This window comes from Bombus pascuorum, chromosome 16 (assembly GCF_905332965.1).
Source record: "Bombus pascuorum chromosome 16, iyBomPasc1.1, whole genome shotgun sequence".
Classification (NCBI taxonomy): Eukaryota; Metazoa; Arthropoda; class Insecta; order Hymenoptera; family Apidae; genus Bombus; species Bombus pascuorum.
The window spans coordinates 6,530,162-6,547,437 of record NC_083503.1 but is presented as its reverse complement, the minus strand read 5'-3'; the positions used below and the strand labels follow the sequence as shown (position 1 = coordinate 6,547,437).

General features: G+C 34.8%; 1 protein-coding gene and 1 long non-coding RNA gene across 7 annotated transcripts in view; both read left to right on the top strand.

Annotated features, from left to right (window-relative positions):
- LOC132915180 (uncharacterized) overlaps nucleotides 1-17,276 on the top strand; it is a 204,860-nt gene that overhangs the window by 67,649 nt on the left and 119,935 nt on the right. For all 6 annotated transcript variants that reach the window (XM_060974903.1, XM_060974904.1, XM_060974902.1 and 3 more), the window contains 5 exons: nucleotides 6,453-6,585; nucleotides 12,017-12,224; nucleotides 14,227-14,560; nucleotides 14,799-15,093; nucleotides 15,895-16,435. In XM_060974903.1, coding sequence (XP_060830886.1) covers nucleotides 6,472-6,585; nucleotides 12,017-12,224; nucleotides 14,227-14,560; nucleotides 14,799-15,093; nucleotides 15,895-16,435 — 1,492 coding nt within the window. In that variant the 5' untranslated portion in view covers nucleotides 6,453-6,471. The remainder of the gene's footprint in view (nucleotides 1-6,452; nucleotides 6,586-12,016; nucleotides 12,225-14,226; nucleotides 14,561-14,798; nucleotides 15,094-15,894; nucleotides 16,436-17,276) is intronic.
- Nucleotides 6,592-11,494, top strand: LOC132915194 (uncharacterized). The gene is made up of 3 exons (XR_009659798.1): nucleotides 6,592-7,831; nucleotides 8,202-10,131; nucleotides 10,620-11,494. It is a non-coding gene; the product is annotated as an uncharacterized LOC132915194 (long non-coding RNA).

Below are 17,276 nucleotides of genomic sequence, written 5' to 3'. Positions count from 1 at the left end.
TACAAATATTAACAAGTAAATTAATTTCTAAAATAAACATATAAAAGGATAAAAATGTTTGACCTTTTGACCCAGATCTTCAAGGTCTAGGTCAACCTTCACCAAACCGAGAGTGCGGAGAATCAGGCTACGGTAGTCGGGTCATATAAATTCTAGACACCCTGTACATATTTGAAAGGGAAAAAGGCATCCGTTGCTAGGAAATATTATGTTCGGATAATAAAACATTGGAGTATCTGAGTATTCGACTAATGGGTGTTCGGATAAGGAGCACTCTGCTGTGCTACACAGTGGCAACAGTTTTGAAATTGTTCAGTAATTTTAACACACGGTTATTCCTAAAATACTTTAATAATTTTAGTAAACTAATTTACTCTTTACCAATTAATACCGAATAACGAACGTTATATTTATTCCTTTGACACAGGTAACAACAATTTACGGTATTGAACATAGTGTAAAAGTTCTCCTTACTTCAAACAAGCTATGGAATTTCTTTTAAATAAAGCGCCTACACATCGCATCACATTAATGATAATGGAAAGCGAGAATACAGATAAGCAATGTTTTTATGGTTATTTGATCGTATCCATCATCAATTGCTATTATCTTGATAATTAACTAATTATACATATGTTTCGTCACTTTCTATCAATATTCACAAGTTCCTACTCCATTCTTGTTTTAAACCGAAACTCTGCCATTTGAATTGTAGATCCTGCACCGATCATGTAAATTGGAATTCGCTGAATCTGAAGATGTCGATTTAAAGATTAACTGCTGTTGCAAGGACTGATTCTGTGACATAGTTAATCCGCATTGACGTTAGTTAGCTATAAGCGAGTATAATTAATATTTTGTATAAATTGTCTATGCTTTATTCGGCAGAGGAATAATCGATAGTCCATTCATAATGTACGATATTATAAATATTCGCAAAGCTATAAGAGGTATCGAGAAAGACGTGCGAGCTCCTTGTCGTTAAATTAAATGTACATTAAAACATTCTTAAATGTTAATGGGGGTAATTAAATGTAAATTAGCATGAAGCTAAATAAGAGGTATCGGAATCGAAGGAACGTAAATTTTGTTATTGACGAAACTAGATCACTAGATACTCTATGTGAATGAATTTGAATGCCTCAAGAATGATTAAAAATTAAAAGGTCATCGTGAGATAATCTGGGTGTTTCAAATTCTTGTATTACTTTGGAATTTCCTGTACTCCTTACTAGTCAATGTCGGACAGAATAGTTTATAAACTCTTTGGTGCATATTGTATAATAAGGGTTTAAACAATGTTAAAACATTGCGTACATACGTAAGATTCCGGCCGAATAACATGTAAAGATAAAAAATATAGAATAACGTTTTGTCATTCCTCCCTTAGTCTTCGAGAAAATCGAGTTTGCAAGTTTATCAGGACTAAATAAGCGACAGAAGGTCGATCTACGGGTGCAAATAAATCGAAACTGTAGACTAAAATTTGTTCACGAGACGCAAGATTTTATTCCTTTCACGCATTTTCTATTTATTTTCACATGTAGTTTAGTCTCGTATCTGTTATTTAGTCTTATCCAGTCTGGAATTAACGTTCGAGTATACTTGATAAATCTTTAAACTCGATATTCTCAAAAACTAAGCCGAGAATGAACAAATTTTACTTTACATTTTGCCCTATATTATATTTTTTATATTATATTTTATATATTCTATATTTTTCCACAATATATCACATTGCAGCTGCTTTTACAGCCGTTCCTGTATAAAAGCATGGCTTTAGAATAGTAGTTGGATGCAATTTTTGAATTTTTTGTTATTTAAATAGCTGTTATCATTGCGACATTGATTCTCATTTCAGTTATCGTCGAGTTTACGATTAATAATATTTATTTGAAGTACTTATTTTAAACAATTCAGCGGATCGTCTTATTCATCGGATTATCTCCGTTGAACAGTTAAATTTCTATCGTCTAAAGTAACGCGTAACCGTATTGTTACGCGAATGGTTAAGTACATCCGCTTCTTGAACGACGATTCTTCGAATTGACGGTTAGCGCTGACAGATCGATAAGGGTTCGAGGAGCTGATTCAACCGGTTCCTTTTGCCATGTGGTAAAAAATGCTATATCGCGGTGCCTCGGGGCTGTTCTCCCCGTGCTGCTGACCGGTAAACGCCTTTATGATCTTGTGAAAAATAACTCGAGCGCTTACTTTTCGCCGGACTCTTGGACCTTTCCTCTTGCCGCGGCATAACAGTATGAAGTTGGAATATGTAGAAATGCAAGTCCTATGTTGCTTAAGCAAAAGGAAAGAAAGAGAGGGAAATATGGAATATGGAATATCGGATGGCGTATCTGTGCTATCTACGGACGACGATCGATACTATCTACCCTGCATCTGACTGCGAGGTGTAAATGTATTATAAATAAAATCAGTTTCATATATATGTAGAAGATTTACATCGAGATTCGAGACTTTTGATCCTCGTGATGAGCAGAATATGCGATAGAAAGAGTTTGACCTTGACTCTCGAGACTATTTAAATAAAGATCACAAAATTGTGGTATCCGGACTATGTTTAAATTTAAGTTATCTTCTATTTATTTAGCTGTTATATATTTTTAATTTATATTTAGTTATAGTTAATTTTTTGTAATTTTAAAGATTGGTAGATTTCTGCATAACTTGGCCCAATCGTAAATCGTTTATAACCGTTAATCGTGAAAGTAATTAAGTTCTATTAGTCTGTGTTCCGTAGAGCAGATCGATTTTGCCGCTTGTGTCAAAGTAAAATCGTATCGTTTCATTTCTACGACGTGAAAACAAAAATATTTTTCCGCCTTTCGCTCGTGTTCCCTATAGGCCACGCCAAGTCGATACCGAAGGAAAACAATTTGTCAATGAGACGTTTCCGTCGTGATATCGAGCTTTCCTTCCAATTTATCTGACTTTTCGCCGTTGCTCAGCTGCGTGGTAACTTGATATTATAAGCGCCGCAGTTTTGTATTTTACTCTTAGCTAAATAACATTCGCTGCAACAGCGTATGCTGCATACATACTTATGACATTACGAAGAAATCCACATTTCCAACGTTTTGTAAAATATGTAGTAATTCACCTTACAACACTCGATAGTTTCAGTATTTCTTTAAATAATTTTTATTTATAGAATGGATAATGGATGTATCTTATTTACTTAACGGATATTCTCCCTTCGATACATAATTTGAAATCTTTTATTATATGCTGCGAAAAGTTCAACAAGCCTTAAATGTGTTGTTAATTTGCTGTTATAAATAATACATATAAATTTAATCTAATCATATGGAATAATAATGGTTGTCATGAATAGATACAGTAGCATAATTAATTAAAAAAATTGTTTGATCCGTAGAAATAATTTCGTCACAGGGATAAATAAAACATCCTGTAATTCGTTGAAAATAAGAATGAAAACATAACTATACTTTAGTGATATGAACAAAACTAGACAGGATCTTTCGTGTGAATGTGTTTGAGCGAACGATGAATTATATTTAACAGACTAACCTGTCAACTATCTCCTGGAATAATCGATTCCAGGAAATGCGATCATTACTATCCAAAATTCACAAATCCTCCCACAGTTCCAATATACGTTAGGTTCTATCGTACTATCGTGCAATCAGTTGTAGAAGTTCAAGTTAATACCGTCGCCGAACCAATCAGCCGTCTTGGTGAAGTTCTCTGCCTTCGATGATGGAAACGATTACTCTAATTTATCAGATCGATTATTATGGTGGGCAACGGTGGCGTACACGGGACTATTATTATTTAATATTATCGTATTATTTGATATCTTATCTTCAATACCTTTCGGATAATTAATACGATTTGAATTTAATACTGTGAATTTGAAACGATTATACATTAGCTTTAATTAAAGAAACTGGTGTATTTCAATGAATCATTCCTGTTGAAATGTCGTAACGTATTTATTGTGTGACGTTGTTACGTCTGTTGCTCTGCGTAGCTTCTGAAAATTTGCACGTAAATCTACCTTTCATTAGCCAAGTAGAAAAAACTACGTGGACAATTTTACAGAAATTAATAAATTTCCATTTCAGAGGGAAAAATAAAACTAAATCCTTCTTTTTTCGGATCCGCCATACTTTACAGTGTTAAAGTGCATCTTTTATCAACAATTTCTCTATAACTGTTTTACAAATTAGTTTTCTTCGAAATTTGAGAGTAATCTTGAATTTTCAAGTTCACCTAAGAACTATCTTCTAAGGCTGACACGAAAAAAAAAAAAAAAAAAGAAAATGATTCGATGCACAACCATTCCCAAGCTACGTAAAATAGTTAATCTCAAAGATTATACTCTTTCTAGGAACTGCTATTTGTTTAAGATGTAAATCAATTTAAAGAACTAATTTATTTAATAAGTAATTACAATGCATATAATATGCAACGTTCAGTTACTACTTTATCACGGTTAATTTATTGAAATACTTGCTTCCATGTTGTTAATAAGTCTTCAGCAATCAAATTTTAATAAATTCTCTTCTAACGCAATTCAAACTTCTCCAATCTTCGATAAAGTTATTTGAGATTTAAATTGCTTATTTTCTATTTGAAAAAGGAGAGACTAAACATAGTTCGTTTTAGGTTGAGGCTATAAGCACGAATGTTAATAAAAAAATGGAAAATGGTAAACGACACTGTAGTCCACTATTTATGTAATTCAGTTACAGTTACAGAAAAAATATCAAAGGAGGAACGTGCAATCAACAACCGCATTATTTTCTGAAATAGTAATACATACTTTTTTTTGCGAAAAGTATCGGAGGTATAATGATGAAAAAGTTATTAGTTTTCGAGATATTAAAGAAAAAATATTTTTATCGAAGAAGATGCCTAATAAAATTTCACTTCGTGACTTGGTATTGACTCGATAATAAATTATATTGCAAATTCAAATGTCTGGTGAATATTTCGAAAAAGACGAAAAGGATAATACTTTTAAGATAGTCTCAAACTTATGTGAGATAATTTCAAACTATGTTCATATACATGCTCCTCATATTTCCGAAAATCCTAGTCAAAGGCATTCCACCACGACCGCAATAAATCGTTTTCTCTATTCAGACGCAAAAAGATGATAGTAACGACAATTACAGTAAGAAATATATAGTTCACATAATTTTTCCATAAATCCGTTATCTGTACAGTTACAGAAAAAATATCAAAGGAGGAACGTGCAATCAACAACCGCATTATTTTCTGAAATAGCAATACATACTTTTTTTTGCGAAAAGTATCGGGGGTATAATGATGAAAAAGTTATTAGTTTTCGAGATATTAAAGAGAAAATATTTTTATCGAAGAAGATGCCTAAACGCTTCTCTATTACACTGTATAAACATTTCGAAAAATTATTTCAGTTCTTGTGAAATAAACAATGAATCATGACGATCTCCGACCTGTTGCACCTAATGCCTTGCAGTATTATCCGTTCTTTCAAATTCTCTCCAGAATTTAGAGGATTTATCGAAATCCTATCTTTTGAACAAAGAAATACGTATCTACTTTTTGGTAGGAGTACACGCATCAATATCTACGATTAGGAAATTTTTGAGCATCGTCTTCGATAAAGATATTTGTTTCAAATTTTATTCCAATTATACCAATACTCTTTTACGTAGAATGGCGAGAGTAATCTATCGATGTGAAAAGGTATGCACTTAGATTTCAAAAAATAATGCAGTTGTTGATAGCACATACGTCATTACACTTCTGAGGAAAGATTGCTTTACGGACGTAGTACGCTTTGAACCATTCATCTTTCTCCTTTGACATTTTTCTCTAACCGCACCGGTAATGGAGTTATAATCTGAAACAATTGTGTCGACCATCCTCTATACATATGTATATGTACTCATGTACGTGCCTCGGTCAAATCTATAACAAGATGTGCGTTTAAAACTGCCGTGGAGAATTTTAAAGAAAAATCTCATCTATCGTTTGAGGCGATGTATAAACATTATATATTGCAAATTCAAATGTCTGGTGAATATTTCGAAAAAGACGAAAAAGATAATACTTTTAAGATAGTCTCAAACTTATGTGAGATAATTTCAAACTATGTTCATATACATGCTCCTCATATTTCCGAAAATCCTAGTCAAAGACATTCCACCACGACCGCAATAAATCGTAATAAATAATACGTACTTTGCCGATCAATCTTCCCATCCATTCTTCCATGTCTGAATAAGGTATACAATTTACGTTTTTCTTGCTAAACTAACTAAAATATTGTAGGCTTTTTCTCCCTAGTAAAAGTAAAAATACGTAATTAAAATGAAATCACTTTACGATGAAATAAGTAATATCTGCGCCATTCCATTTAGCAGGAACTGGAATCTAGTAATTGCTGTTATTCATCTGCATTTTTATCGTTACAGGTAGCTTCATCTGAAAAAAATGAAGATACAAAATAATATAATTCATGGCCCGCCAACAACGGAAGTACCAAACATATCTCTGGGACAACATTTGTTCAGTTGTCTACACTCTAATGCTGATCAGATTGTGCAAGTAAGATAAAAATTATCTTTACAGAACACCGTTTAATTGTACGAGTGTTTGCGTTCACGCGCGCTTTTGCAAATCCTTCAAGCGCAAATGTTCATAAACCATTGCCGCCGTCCGTAGAGGCATAGCTGAAGCGGCGTTACGCCTTAAAAGTGCGTTCTTTAATTTTTTCGTCCAACTTTGACAAAATTACAATTATAGCGAATGCTATATAGTACATGTTATGCCGAAGGAAAATGCAAAACGTCAAACGCGTTTTTCACGAAGCGCGTGTTTAGCAAATTGGTTACCATAAACGGACCTTTCGAAAATGTTACATGCGTATAAAGCGGACATCCCTTTATCTTATGTTATAGATAAATCTCGATATCTGTAATAGCTTCTTTGATAACCATTTAGAATAGGGGACAGTCGACCGATTTTAACGAGCTTGAAAGATGTTGTCAGGGTCAGTGAATAATCTTTCTTTATACGCATAATGATACATAGGTTTGCAGTTAAATCAAATTCCAGAAAGCGCCATGAATTTTCAGAATTTACGACTTCTTCATCCGGAGAAAATGTGACAAATTGCGCAAACATACAGTGGCTCGCATTAATATTCGGATACTCTTTATAGCGGAATAACTTTTTGAAAATGAAAAAAGACAAACTAATTAACTTGATGACGCGTAAAAACACGCGTGGACAAATTGCAATCGGTTGGAATCGCAAAAAGGATAGCGAAGGTCGCACTTTATCATTTTTTATCTGGCTGTGTAATGAAAGTTCGAACAATGCGCTCTGCGGATTTATGTCAGTTACATGTATGCGTGCTAAAAATTTAATCGAGATTGGTTCGATGCGGAAGGAAAAGACAGGCATCGAAAGATGCAAGAATCTTTTGGATTTATTACAGTTTTAGAAAAGTGGCGAGAAACTACAATTTCTACCGTTTTCAATCATTTGTAGCTCTGTTAGCGCTGTTAACCGTTAACGAAAAGTTGTTCCGTTTTAAAGGGAGTGCGAATATCAACGTGCGAGCAGCTGCTTATTACAAGGAAACGATTAAGGTCACCGCGAATTCATAACGCTCGTTCGTAATTGAAAAATTGCTTATCAGCTATTGTATCGCGCAGTTTGGATTTAACGTGTTCGAAAGCCGCCTATATATAGAGATTCGTGTACAGTCGCGCAGTTACTCCAAATTGCAAGTTTCAGTTGCTACGAATATGAGTATACGCGGAATATCCGTTTCTCTCAGTAATCGGTAGGTATAAATTTGGTCATTAATATCATTGCTTTTAATTCTGTCATTATTCAAATAAATTCCAACAGATGCACAGAATTTATTCTTGCTCGATAGTCGAGTCATTGTCAAATCTGTACTTTCTTTATTTATAAAACTCCTATTTTCGAAAATATCGTTTTGTTATTATTATTATTATTTTTTTTTTTTTTTTTTTTTGAAGTAGCAAATAGAATTACACTTGGATTTCTAAGGACTGAAATCTAATTGAAATTAACTCGTTTATATTGCTTCCTAATTTTATAGATACGTTCTAGTAGTTTAAAAACTGTTGTAATTATCGATTCGAATATAGTTAATGCTAAAGAAAACAAAGAATTACTTCCAACAGATAAATCAACTTTCAAAAAGCGCCATGAAGAACCGGTTGATAAGTGCAACATTTGTCAGCGGTGTTCTGTTTACGATCCTTCTCGCCCACCTGCCGGTTACTTTATCGAGTTCCGAATCGATCGAGGATCATCTGCCGATCATAGGCGCAGGGGTCAAAATATTGATAAAAGGCATTGATCGCCAGTTGAAATGTCCCTTGTTTCACATTGCTGTAGACAAGAAATGCGTTATGATGGGTTAACGTTCAGAGCCTTAAAATTTATATCATGAACACGCACATTTGCATTTCTCTTTCTTCCGTTTTCGCTCTTTGACTTTCGATTTGAATCTTGATCGACATTGATGCAGAAAGATTCAATGACCGTTGATTACTAGCTCGTTGAATCTGTGTATTCAAGACTTTGTTTACTGTCAACTTGAATTATAAACAATGTATTGTAATAAATAAGACAATGAAAAGTTGAATTTATTATAATTTTGTTACAAAATCCACTTAAATTTAGATACGAGTGTTTGGAAGAAGAGGAAAATTCAATCTTCTTGTTGATTTAGAGATGATTTGACTTTAAAACGAAAGAAAGACCGCGTCTCGTTACTAGCGAAGAGTCGTAGAACATGGAATATATTAAAAGCAACAAATACTTTATAATACTAATTATGCTATTAATACCGATAACTAGAGCTCATCCAAAATTCTAACGAATTATTGTTGAAAATTCTCTAATACATTATGTTAGGGCATATGCACGATACATCAAAAAAGATTGTAATACTTGAAAATGAGAATTTACTTTTTACTGTTCGGGCACCAGCAAGCTTGATTAAGGTCGTCTTGTCCATTCCGACGACCAACCGATACCTGTGGAACTTTTTCTAATTATTTTTTTGGGGTTAACCAAACTATCGTGCATGCTCATAGTTGAATAAATAAAAATCAGAATGCGAAGCAGTCTTGGCAGTTGAAGGACCAGAGATCGGTTTTCCATCGCCTGCATATGAGAAGCGCGTTGATGGTTTTAGCGAGGGTCCTGGTGATTTTTCTAGCGTTGGTCATGTTTTCCTGCGTATTTTCCCTTTGCTTCAGAGTTTGGTTGGAATCCGTAGATTAATTCCAGTTAGCGCGAGTTGTTGAGTGCGAATGGGAGGTGGGAATGATGCGAGAAATGACATGCGCGATCCTTGTACGATAACGATGTATGTTTATTATTACAAGCTTATCTCTAAAGCTTGGGTGAACTATCCTCCACCCAGCAAAGTTATTACTAATATCAACAAAGATTATTTGTCTGGTTAACAATGTCCCTTTACTATTCTAAAGTGGAAATAACAAATGTATAGCAGCCTTCGAATTTGACCTACGAAACACATTTTTTTCATGCTTGATTGATATTTCCACCGACGGTATTCGATATATTGCGAGGAGACTCGCTCAAGATATCGAACGCTAAGAAATAATAAAAATTGACTTTACATCGAGAAGGCTACTTTCAGAACTATGTTGATATTTATTTCTCCTGGTCGGTACTATAAGCTCTTTAAGTATCAGACACCTTTTTACACAACCTGCATACGTCAGTTAGCTGTCACACTTGAAACGATGTTCGGAATCGCAAGCTTTGAAATAAAAAAATAAAATATCACCGCGGCAATAATACGCTAAAGCGTTGTTAATCAAGTCACGTTACGTGTACCCTAAATTGTACGTATACGGTAGAACCTCGACTAGGAGAGAGACAGGAAAACTGAGCGAAAGATGCACTGGGAAATGTGAGTTTTTACAAAGACCAAACGGCATCCGTTTATTCGCATCTTTTGCCCAGCCACAATTTTCATTCGTCTAACCTTCGAGAAATATTATCGCCAAATGAATAAATTCAATAATGTGATAATTTCAGTATAGCGTATCACACTACATATTTAGTGTTAAGGTTATTCGGTGTATGTGGAATTAAAGAAACGCGTGGGTAAATTGTAAGGTATTATAAGGGTTGTAAGAACCCCCGAAACCAACGTCGCACGTGTACCGCTTATGGTCTGTCATCGATGCATTCTTTTGTCTATGCGCTATCGATGACCTTAGCGCTTGAGAAAACCGAAGACCAGACGTAGAGTTTTCTTAGAAGTGGCGATCACTTCAACATTTAGATACAAAAAGGTCGAGTCCTGTTTTGCGGCCAAGTTTCAGGACAAAAATACAACACAAACAAGAATACACAAAAGCTCCGCTCTCCTGCGGCTTAAATCCAAAAAACAAAAATAAACACAAAAACCGTAAAACCACGACACATAATATAGCATGGCTATTTGCCTAACACACTTTACTCAAATTCATTGTTTATTGTGAATTTCAAAAATGTATCAAAAAAAGAAGAAATCTTGGCAAAATAAACGATTTAAAAAAAAAAAAAAATACAAGAAGGTCGAGTAACGTCACGTGGATCAAGCTAAAGGAATATAAAGGAAATAATACAGAAAAACTTGGAAATTCTTGCGAACAATCGTTGCAGCATTTGATCGAGCGAACGCGCGATAAAAATCATAATATTCGTTCCTTTGCAACAAACATAAAAACAGGGGCATGTAACATAAAGTGCATAACTGCTCGATATATGAGCTACCTTATTATTATTATTTCATAAATATGCCATCTAATTGTATTTTCAATACAATTTTTATATTTCTAGAAATGTTATTGTGGTTGAATATACTTTAACCGCCTAGGGATTTTTAATTACGCGCAATTTTCGGCTAACATCGTCGTGTATCGTCGTTTGCTTGAGTGAACACGCGATAAAAATCATAATATTTGTTCCTTTGTAACAAACATAAAAACAGGGGCATATAACATAAAGTGCATAGCTGCTCGATATATGTGCTACCTTATTATTATTATTTCGAAAATACGCCATCTAATTGTATTTTCAATACAATTTTTATATTTCTAGAAATGTTATTGTGGTCGAATGTACTTTAACCGCCTAGGGATTTTTAATTACGCGCAATTTTCGGCTAACATCGTCGTGTATCGTCCACATACCTGCTGTATTACGACAATAAGCTATAAACCGTCCAGGCGTATAACCTATAGTACCGCTTAAAAGGCATATTTCATTTTGACTCTGAAATTTATCGGGTATATCGTTTAATTATATTCCATCCGGGTATTCGATACAACACCCGTTTAGTTTTTACTGCCGCCTCCTTCGAAATTAAAACCAAAGAGGAAGCAATGCCGGATATGCTCCTTTACAGGTCTATCGTTTCAAGTCGGAACAATCAAAGAGTTTACACTCTGAAAAACTGCGAACGTTAGAACGGTTCATTATTGCAGAATGGCCGAGCTGTGAGAAACAAGAACAATTGCCGTAGAATATAAAGGAGACAAAATATAAATTGATATAAGATGCAGTGAAGGAAATCAGTGGCGGGTCATTCGTTTTATCATTTCCTGACGTCCATATTAGAGATTTTATTCAAAATTAAAAGCTGAGGTAGACTCGTGATTATAATTGATTTTGAGTTAGACACAGTCCTTGTAATTTCTGTCAGAAAATAAGCTTTTCCTAAGGATGGAATATTTGACACTGACGTTGCAACGAACAATTAACGACCCGGTACGTTTCGTTCTAGATAAGCGACCCGCATAGTGCGATTACAGATGGCTTTATTAGCATGTACATTGTCGGAATAATCAACAGTCTCAATTTAAGCAAGATAGACTTTTTGATATAAACAGAGCAAGAAACGACAATACCAATTATTCATTTTGATTAGTATGTTTTATATTGTAATACTTGAATGTTACTATATCAGGTAGATATTCAAACTGGTAAACACTACACGTGCAAAGATATTCTTGAAAAAAGCACGATATTATCCGTTGCTTTGAGAAATTATGGAATCAACGTGGAAGACAGAATCTCCGTTGCAGCTGAAAACCATCCACGTTACATGGTATCGATATGTAGCACGTTATTTATTGGAGCTACATTTGCACCGTTGAATCCAGCATATACAGAAAGTAAGATAATTTCCAAGCAGGCTTTACGAATTATTTTATAATAACAGAGAAATTAATTTAATTAAAAACATTTTTAATGCGTGTTTAATGTTATAAAAGTTTAACGAAGGCAGAACGTAAAAAGTAGAGAGAAAAAATTGCTCTTCTTTTTGGGAAAGTTGTGTGTTTCTGATAACTCCACTGATTATATCAGGCCTGTAAGTATGAAACCGGAATTTGCCTATAGATGGCCCTAGCTGATAATGTAGTTATCACCAAACTGCGACATTGATGCCAAAAGTCTTTGTTGACATCTCACAAACATTTTCGACTTACAACGATACAAGTTTCACACAACAGCATAGTTTGTAATAGCGTTGAACATGTCGAATTTTGTGCCTGGAAACTACGATTTGCAGACAGCATTGATTTTCTGTTACCATTTGAAGAAAACTGCCGCAGAATCGCATCGAATGCTTGTCGAAGCTTACGGTGAGCATGCTCTAGGTAAATCACAGTGCTTTGAGTGGTTTAAAAAATTCAGAAGTGGCAATTTTGACGTGAGGAACGAAGGACGTGGAAGACCACCGAAAAAGTTTCAAGACAGCGAATTCCAAGCATCGTTGGATGAGGATGACGCTCAAACGCAACAACAACTCGCTGATCGATTAAACGTGACACGAGAAGCCGCCTCCATACGTTTGAAAGCCATGGGAAAGATGCAGAAGGTGGGAAAATGGGTTCCACGTGAACCGAATGAAAGACAGCGGGAAAACCGAGAAACCACTTGCGAAATGCTGCTCGCCAGATACAGAAGAAAGTCATTTCTCCACCGAATTGTGACTGGCGATGAAAAGTGGATATATTTTGAGAATCCTAAGCGTAAAAGATCATGGGTGGCTCCAGGCGAACCACCGACATCGACTACAAGACCAAATCGCTATGGACGGAAGACGATGCTCTGTGTTTGGTGGGATCAGAAGGGTGTGATCTATTATGAGCTGTTAAAACCAGGCGAAACCGTTAATACCGAGCGCTACCGACAACAAATGATCGATTTGAATCGAGCTTTGCGTGAGAAACGACCAGAATATCAAAAAAGGCAACACAAAGTAATTTTGCTCCATGATAATGCACCATCGCATACAGCAAAACCGGTCAAGGAAACGATCGAAGCGTTCAGTTGGGAAATACTTCCGCACGCGGCTTACTCACCAGACTTGGCTCCGTCCGATTACTATTTATTTGCATCGATGGGACACGCACTTTCTGACCAGCACTTCGCTTCTTACGAAAATGTACGAAAATGGCTCGATGACTGGTTTGCCTCGAAAGAGAGACAGTTTTTTTGGCGTGGCATCCACCAATTGCCAGACAGGTGGGAAAAATGTATAGCTAGCGATGGGCAATATTTCGAATAAAATATTTTTAATCATTTTAATCACAATAAACGTGTATTTTCTATATAAAAATTCCGGTTTCATATTTACATACCTGGTAAGTTAATGAAATCGAGCCTCGACTTTATTATCTACCTGGAGTTTATTATAGAATTTTACAATTACTAGAAACAGAGATCATAAATCAGATATTTTAATCAATGATTAAATTTATCTACGTTACATTTGCAGAATTAACGATAAAATTCTAGAAACTCTACTAACTTTAACACTAATTTTTATAATGTAATATAAACAATAATTGTTAATAGAATATACGGACATTAATAATTACTTACATTCTCAATATTCGTTACTCTGCCATCTTTCCAAAATATAAACAATACTGATTTTTAATCGTATTTAACTACTCCGAATATCTTCCGAGAGTAAACATTCTACGAAAAATATGTTATTTTAGCCTCTCCTTGCGGAGACGGATATCGGAAAAGGCTTTTGTAAGTTTTTTCGAATATTTCTAGATCTCTGGTAAGACTGTCATTTTGTTACTCGGAGTAGTTAAGTTACGCGATGCAGCATATGCGTTATTTAATCTTATCTAATGCAATTAATAATTAATTTAGGAGAATTTATGCACATGCTGGAAATTTATCAGCCACGGGTGTTGTTTGTATCGCGACGCACTGAAAACATTTTGGCGAAAATTGCATCTACTGTAAGCTGGAATATGAAATTAATCGAATTGGATGATAAGCCTCTTGATGAAAATATAATAACCTTAGACAAGCTTTTGGAAGAATATCAAAGTATCACGGATCCCTATACGTTTTCACCAGTGCAGATAGATAATAACAGGAAAAGAATGGCAGCTATTTTATGTTCTAGCGGTACAACAGGCTTACCAAAAGGAGTAACGTTGTCTCATCGAAATTTGTTACTTTTCATCCAAACTATAAGGTAAAGATATTAAATTAATATACACAATGTATCCGGTTGATCTCGAATCGCACATATATTTTGTGATTTATTTTTTATTTATGCTAAATTTAAATATATATTATTTGTTTTATATGATTAACAAACCATTCTTTATTCAAATCAACTATATAATATTTTTTCTACTGTTATGCTTCTTAACTTTTATCATTCTATTTGAAATTATAAATATTCGATTCAATTTTCTTCTTAACCGAAGTGTCCCAGGGTCAATGAATGTTCGACGTGGAGACCGAATACTAGCTTTCTTGCCATTATTTCACGGTTACGCGTTCGGAATGATGGCTATGGCAATAAGTTGCGGTGCAGCTGTGTATACAATGTCAAATTTCAAGTTAGAAACGTTACTCAGTTCCGTAGAAAAATATAGAATTACGCATATACCATTGGTCCCTCCAGTTTTGGTAGGTCTTGCGAAACATCCAATGGTGCCAAATTGCGATTTCAGCAGCGTGAGAGAGATCCTTTGCGGTGCGGCACCGCTTCCGCTGGATGTAAGTTTTTCGTCCAAACTTATTAAAATTGAGAACATGCAAAATACGCTCGATATTAAAGTACAAAAGTAAATTCCCCTTTGTACATCTTTCTTCTCTCGATGTGCAGAATTAACCAAAAACATTAACGATATAGATCGACATTCCTATTTATAATTAGCGAAACAATCAATGTGTTACCTCATCGCTGATTTCAACGATTTTTAGATACGTTGTAGAAATTAAAAATTTTTCCTCCACGCGTAACTGCCGTCTCGCCTTGTTCCCGAGTTATTCGCGAAAATCTACCGACCCATTGAATTCCGTCTGTGTCAGTTGTTCGTCCGTGGCAGAATATTCGGCAGTTTTGGTTACCGGTCGGATTTAAACGGCGCCAAACATCAAATTCTTATCTGCGTATAAATTATATACAAAAAATCTAAGAATTAGGGTTGGTTTCAGCAATCAACCTAAACACATGCGTCGCCACGGACGCGCAATTATAGGCAGAATTCGCTATATATGCATGTCTCTTGCCGACAGCTTTTTGCTAATATCTCGAGAACTAAGAACGAGCAGCGGTTACACGTGTAGGAAAAAGTGGCTTGAAGCGTTAATTTTCACAGAATATTAAAAAAATCATGAAAGTCGGTCGTGAGGTGGATGAGATATCGGTTACTAACAAAATTTGAAAGGATATTGGATTCCTCGCGACAATATATTAATTTAATCTAACGTGATAGTTAACGACAAATGTGTCAACATGTTTCGATAAAAGCACCCTTCATAGAGGAAAATATATTCGATACGTATCTCTTTCAGGTAGCAGACGAAGTGAAGCGACGTACAAAACTGAAAGCTATTCGAAATGGTTATGGTATGACGGAATTATCAATAGTATCAAACATGAGCGATAGGACGAGCAATGATAACTCCATAGGTCCAGTATTGCCTGGTTTTAAGTGCAAAGTGGTAAATGTAGAAACGGGCGAGACGCTGGTTGCAAGACAAATTGGGGAAATTTGTCTCGCAGGTGATCAAGTAATGTTGGGATATTTTAAAAACCCTAAAACCACTGCAGAAACGATCGATAAGGAGAATTGGCTACACACTGGCGATCTAGGATATTTTAACGAAGAAGGATCGCTATACATTACAGGACGTATAAAAGAAGTTATTAAATATAAAGGTTTTCAAGTTTCACCATCTGAGATCGAAGCAGTAATATTGTCGCATCCAAGTGTTAAGGATGTAGCAGTCGTGGGTAAACCGGACAAACTCAGCGGAGAGATACCAATGGCTCTGGTAGTCAGGCTACCTGATAAAACTATATCGGCGAAAGAAATCGTGGATTTCGCTAATAGTAAGATTGTTTTTCTTCTTATTGTTTATGTACAGACTCGTCGTTATCATCAAACGCACAAAGGACATCCCGTAAACAACAACCGTCAATTTTATCGGTTTTGCGGTTTTACGTGCAATTTAAGAGAACCGCTTCTCGTTAAAAGAAATTTTAACGAGATAAATAGTTTTGTCAATAGAATCTCGATAGCATTTTCAAAACGTTGTATTACGATCCATACGTAATAATATTACTTCAAAAATATAACGATCAAAAATCGGACAATTAATTAACCGGAAACAATTATTCTGGACGTAATAATTTTTGTATAATGAAATTTTCAAATTTCATAAGGTATTCACATATTTACATTAAAGTTTTATCGTCATGCTTATATGTGAACAATTAAATGAATTAACTAACAAATAATAAAATGAAATAAGTTAATAGATAACAATTTGAATTAGGCACTTGAGCTAATTCTATGCGAAAAAGTAAGATAAAGGTTGCAATACAATTTTTTCGTCCGAGACTTCCGTTTCGAAAGAATCAATTTTGAAATTAGTCACTTATGTAAAAGACACTAAACTTCGAATACGACTTGATCGTATTAACGTTATGTTTGCCGACGATAATTGCCAAGGGTGGTTTTTATCTAACTTGTTATTTGTAAACAGTGACAGTGAAATGATCCAAATAATAGAACACACCTTTGCAGATTGTTCTTTTCCTTTTTGTGAAATAGCTACTATGAGCTTTGAATAGAATAATGTAAAACAGATAAAATACAAAGGAGAGAAATTGAGTGTACATATGTTTTATAAATATCTGACAAACTGCTGAAATTTCAAATTAATTATGT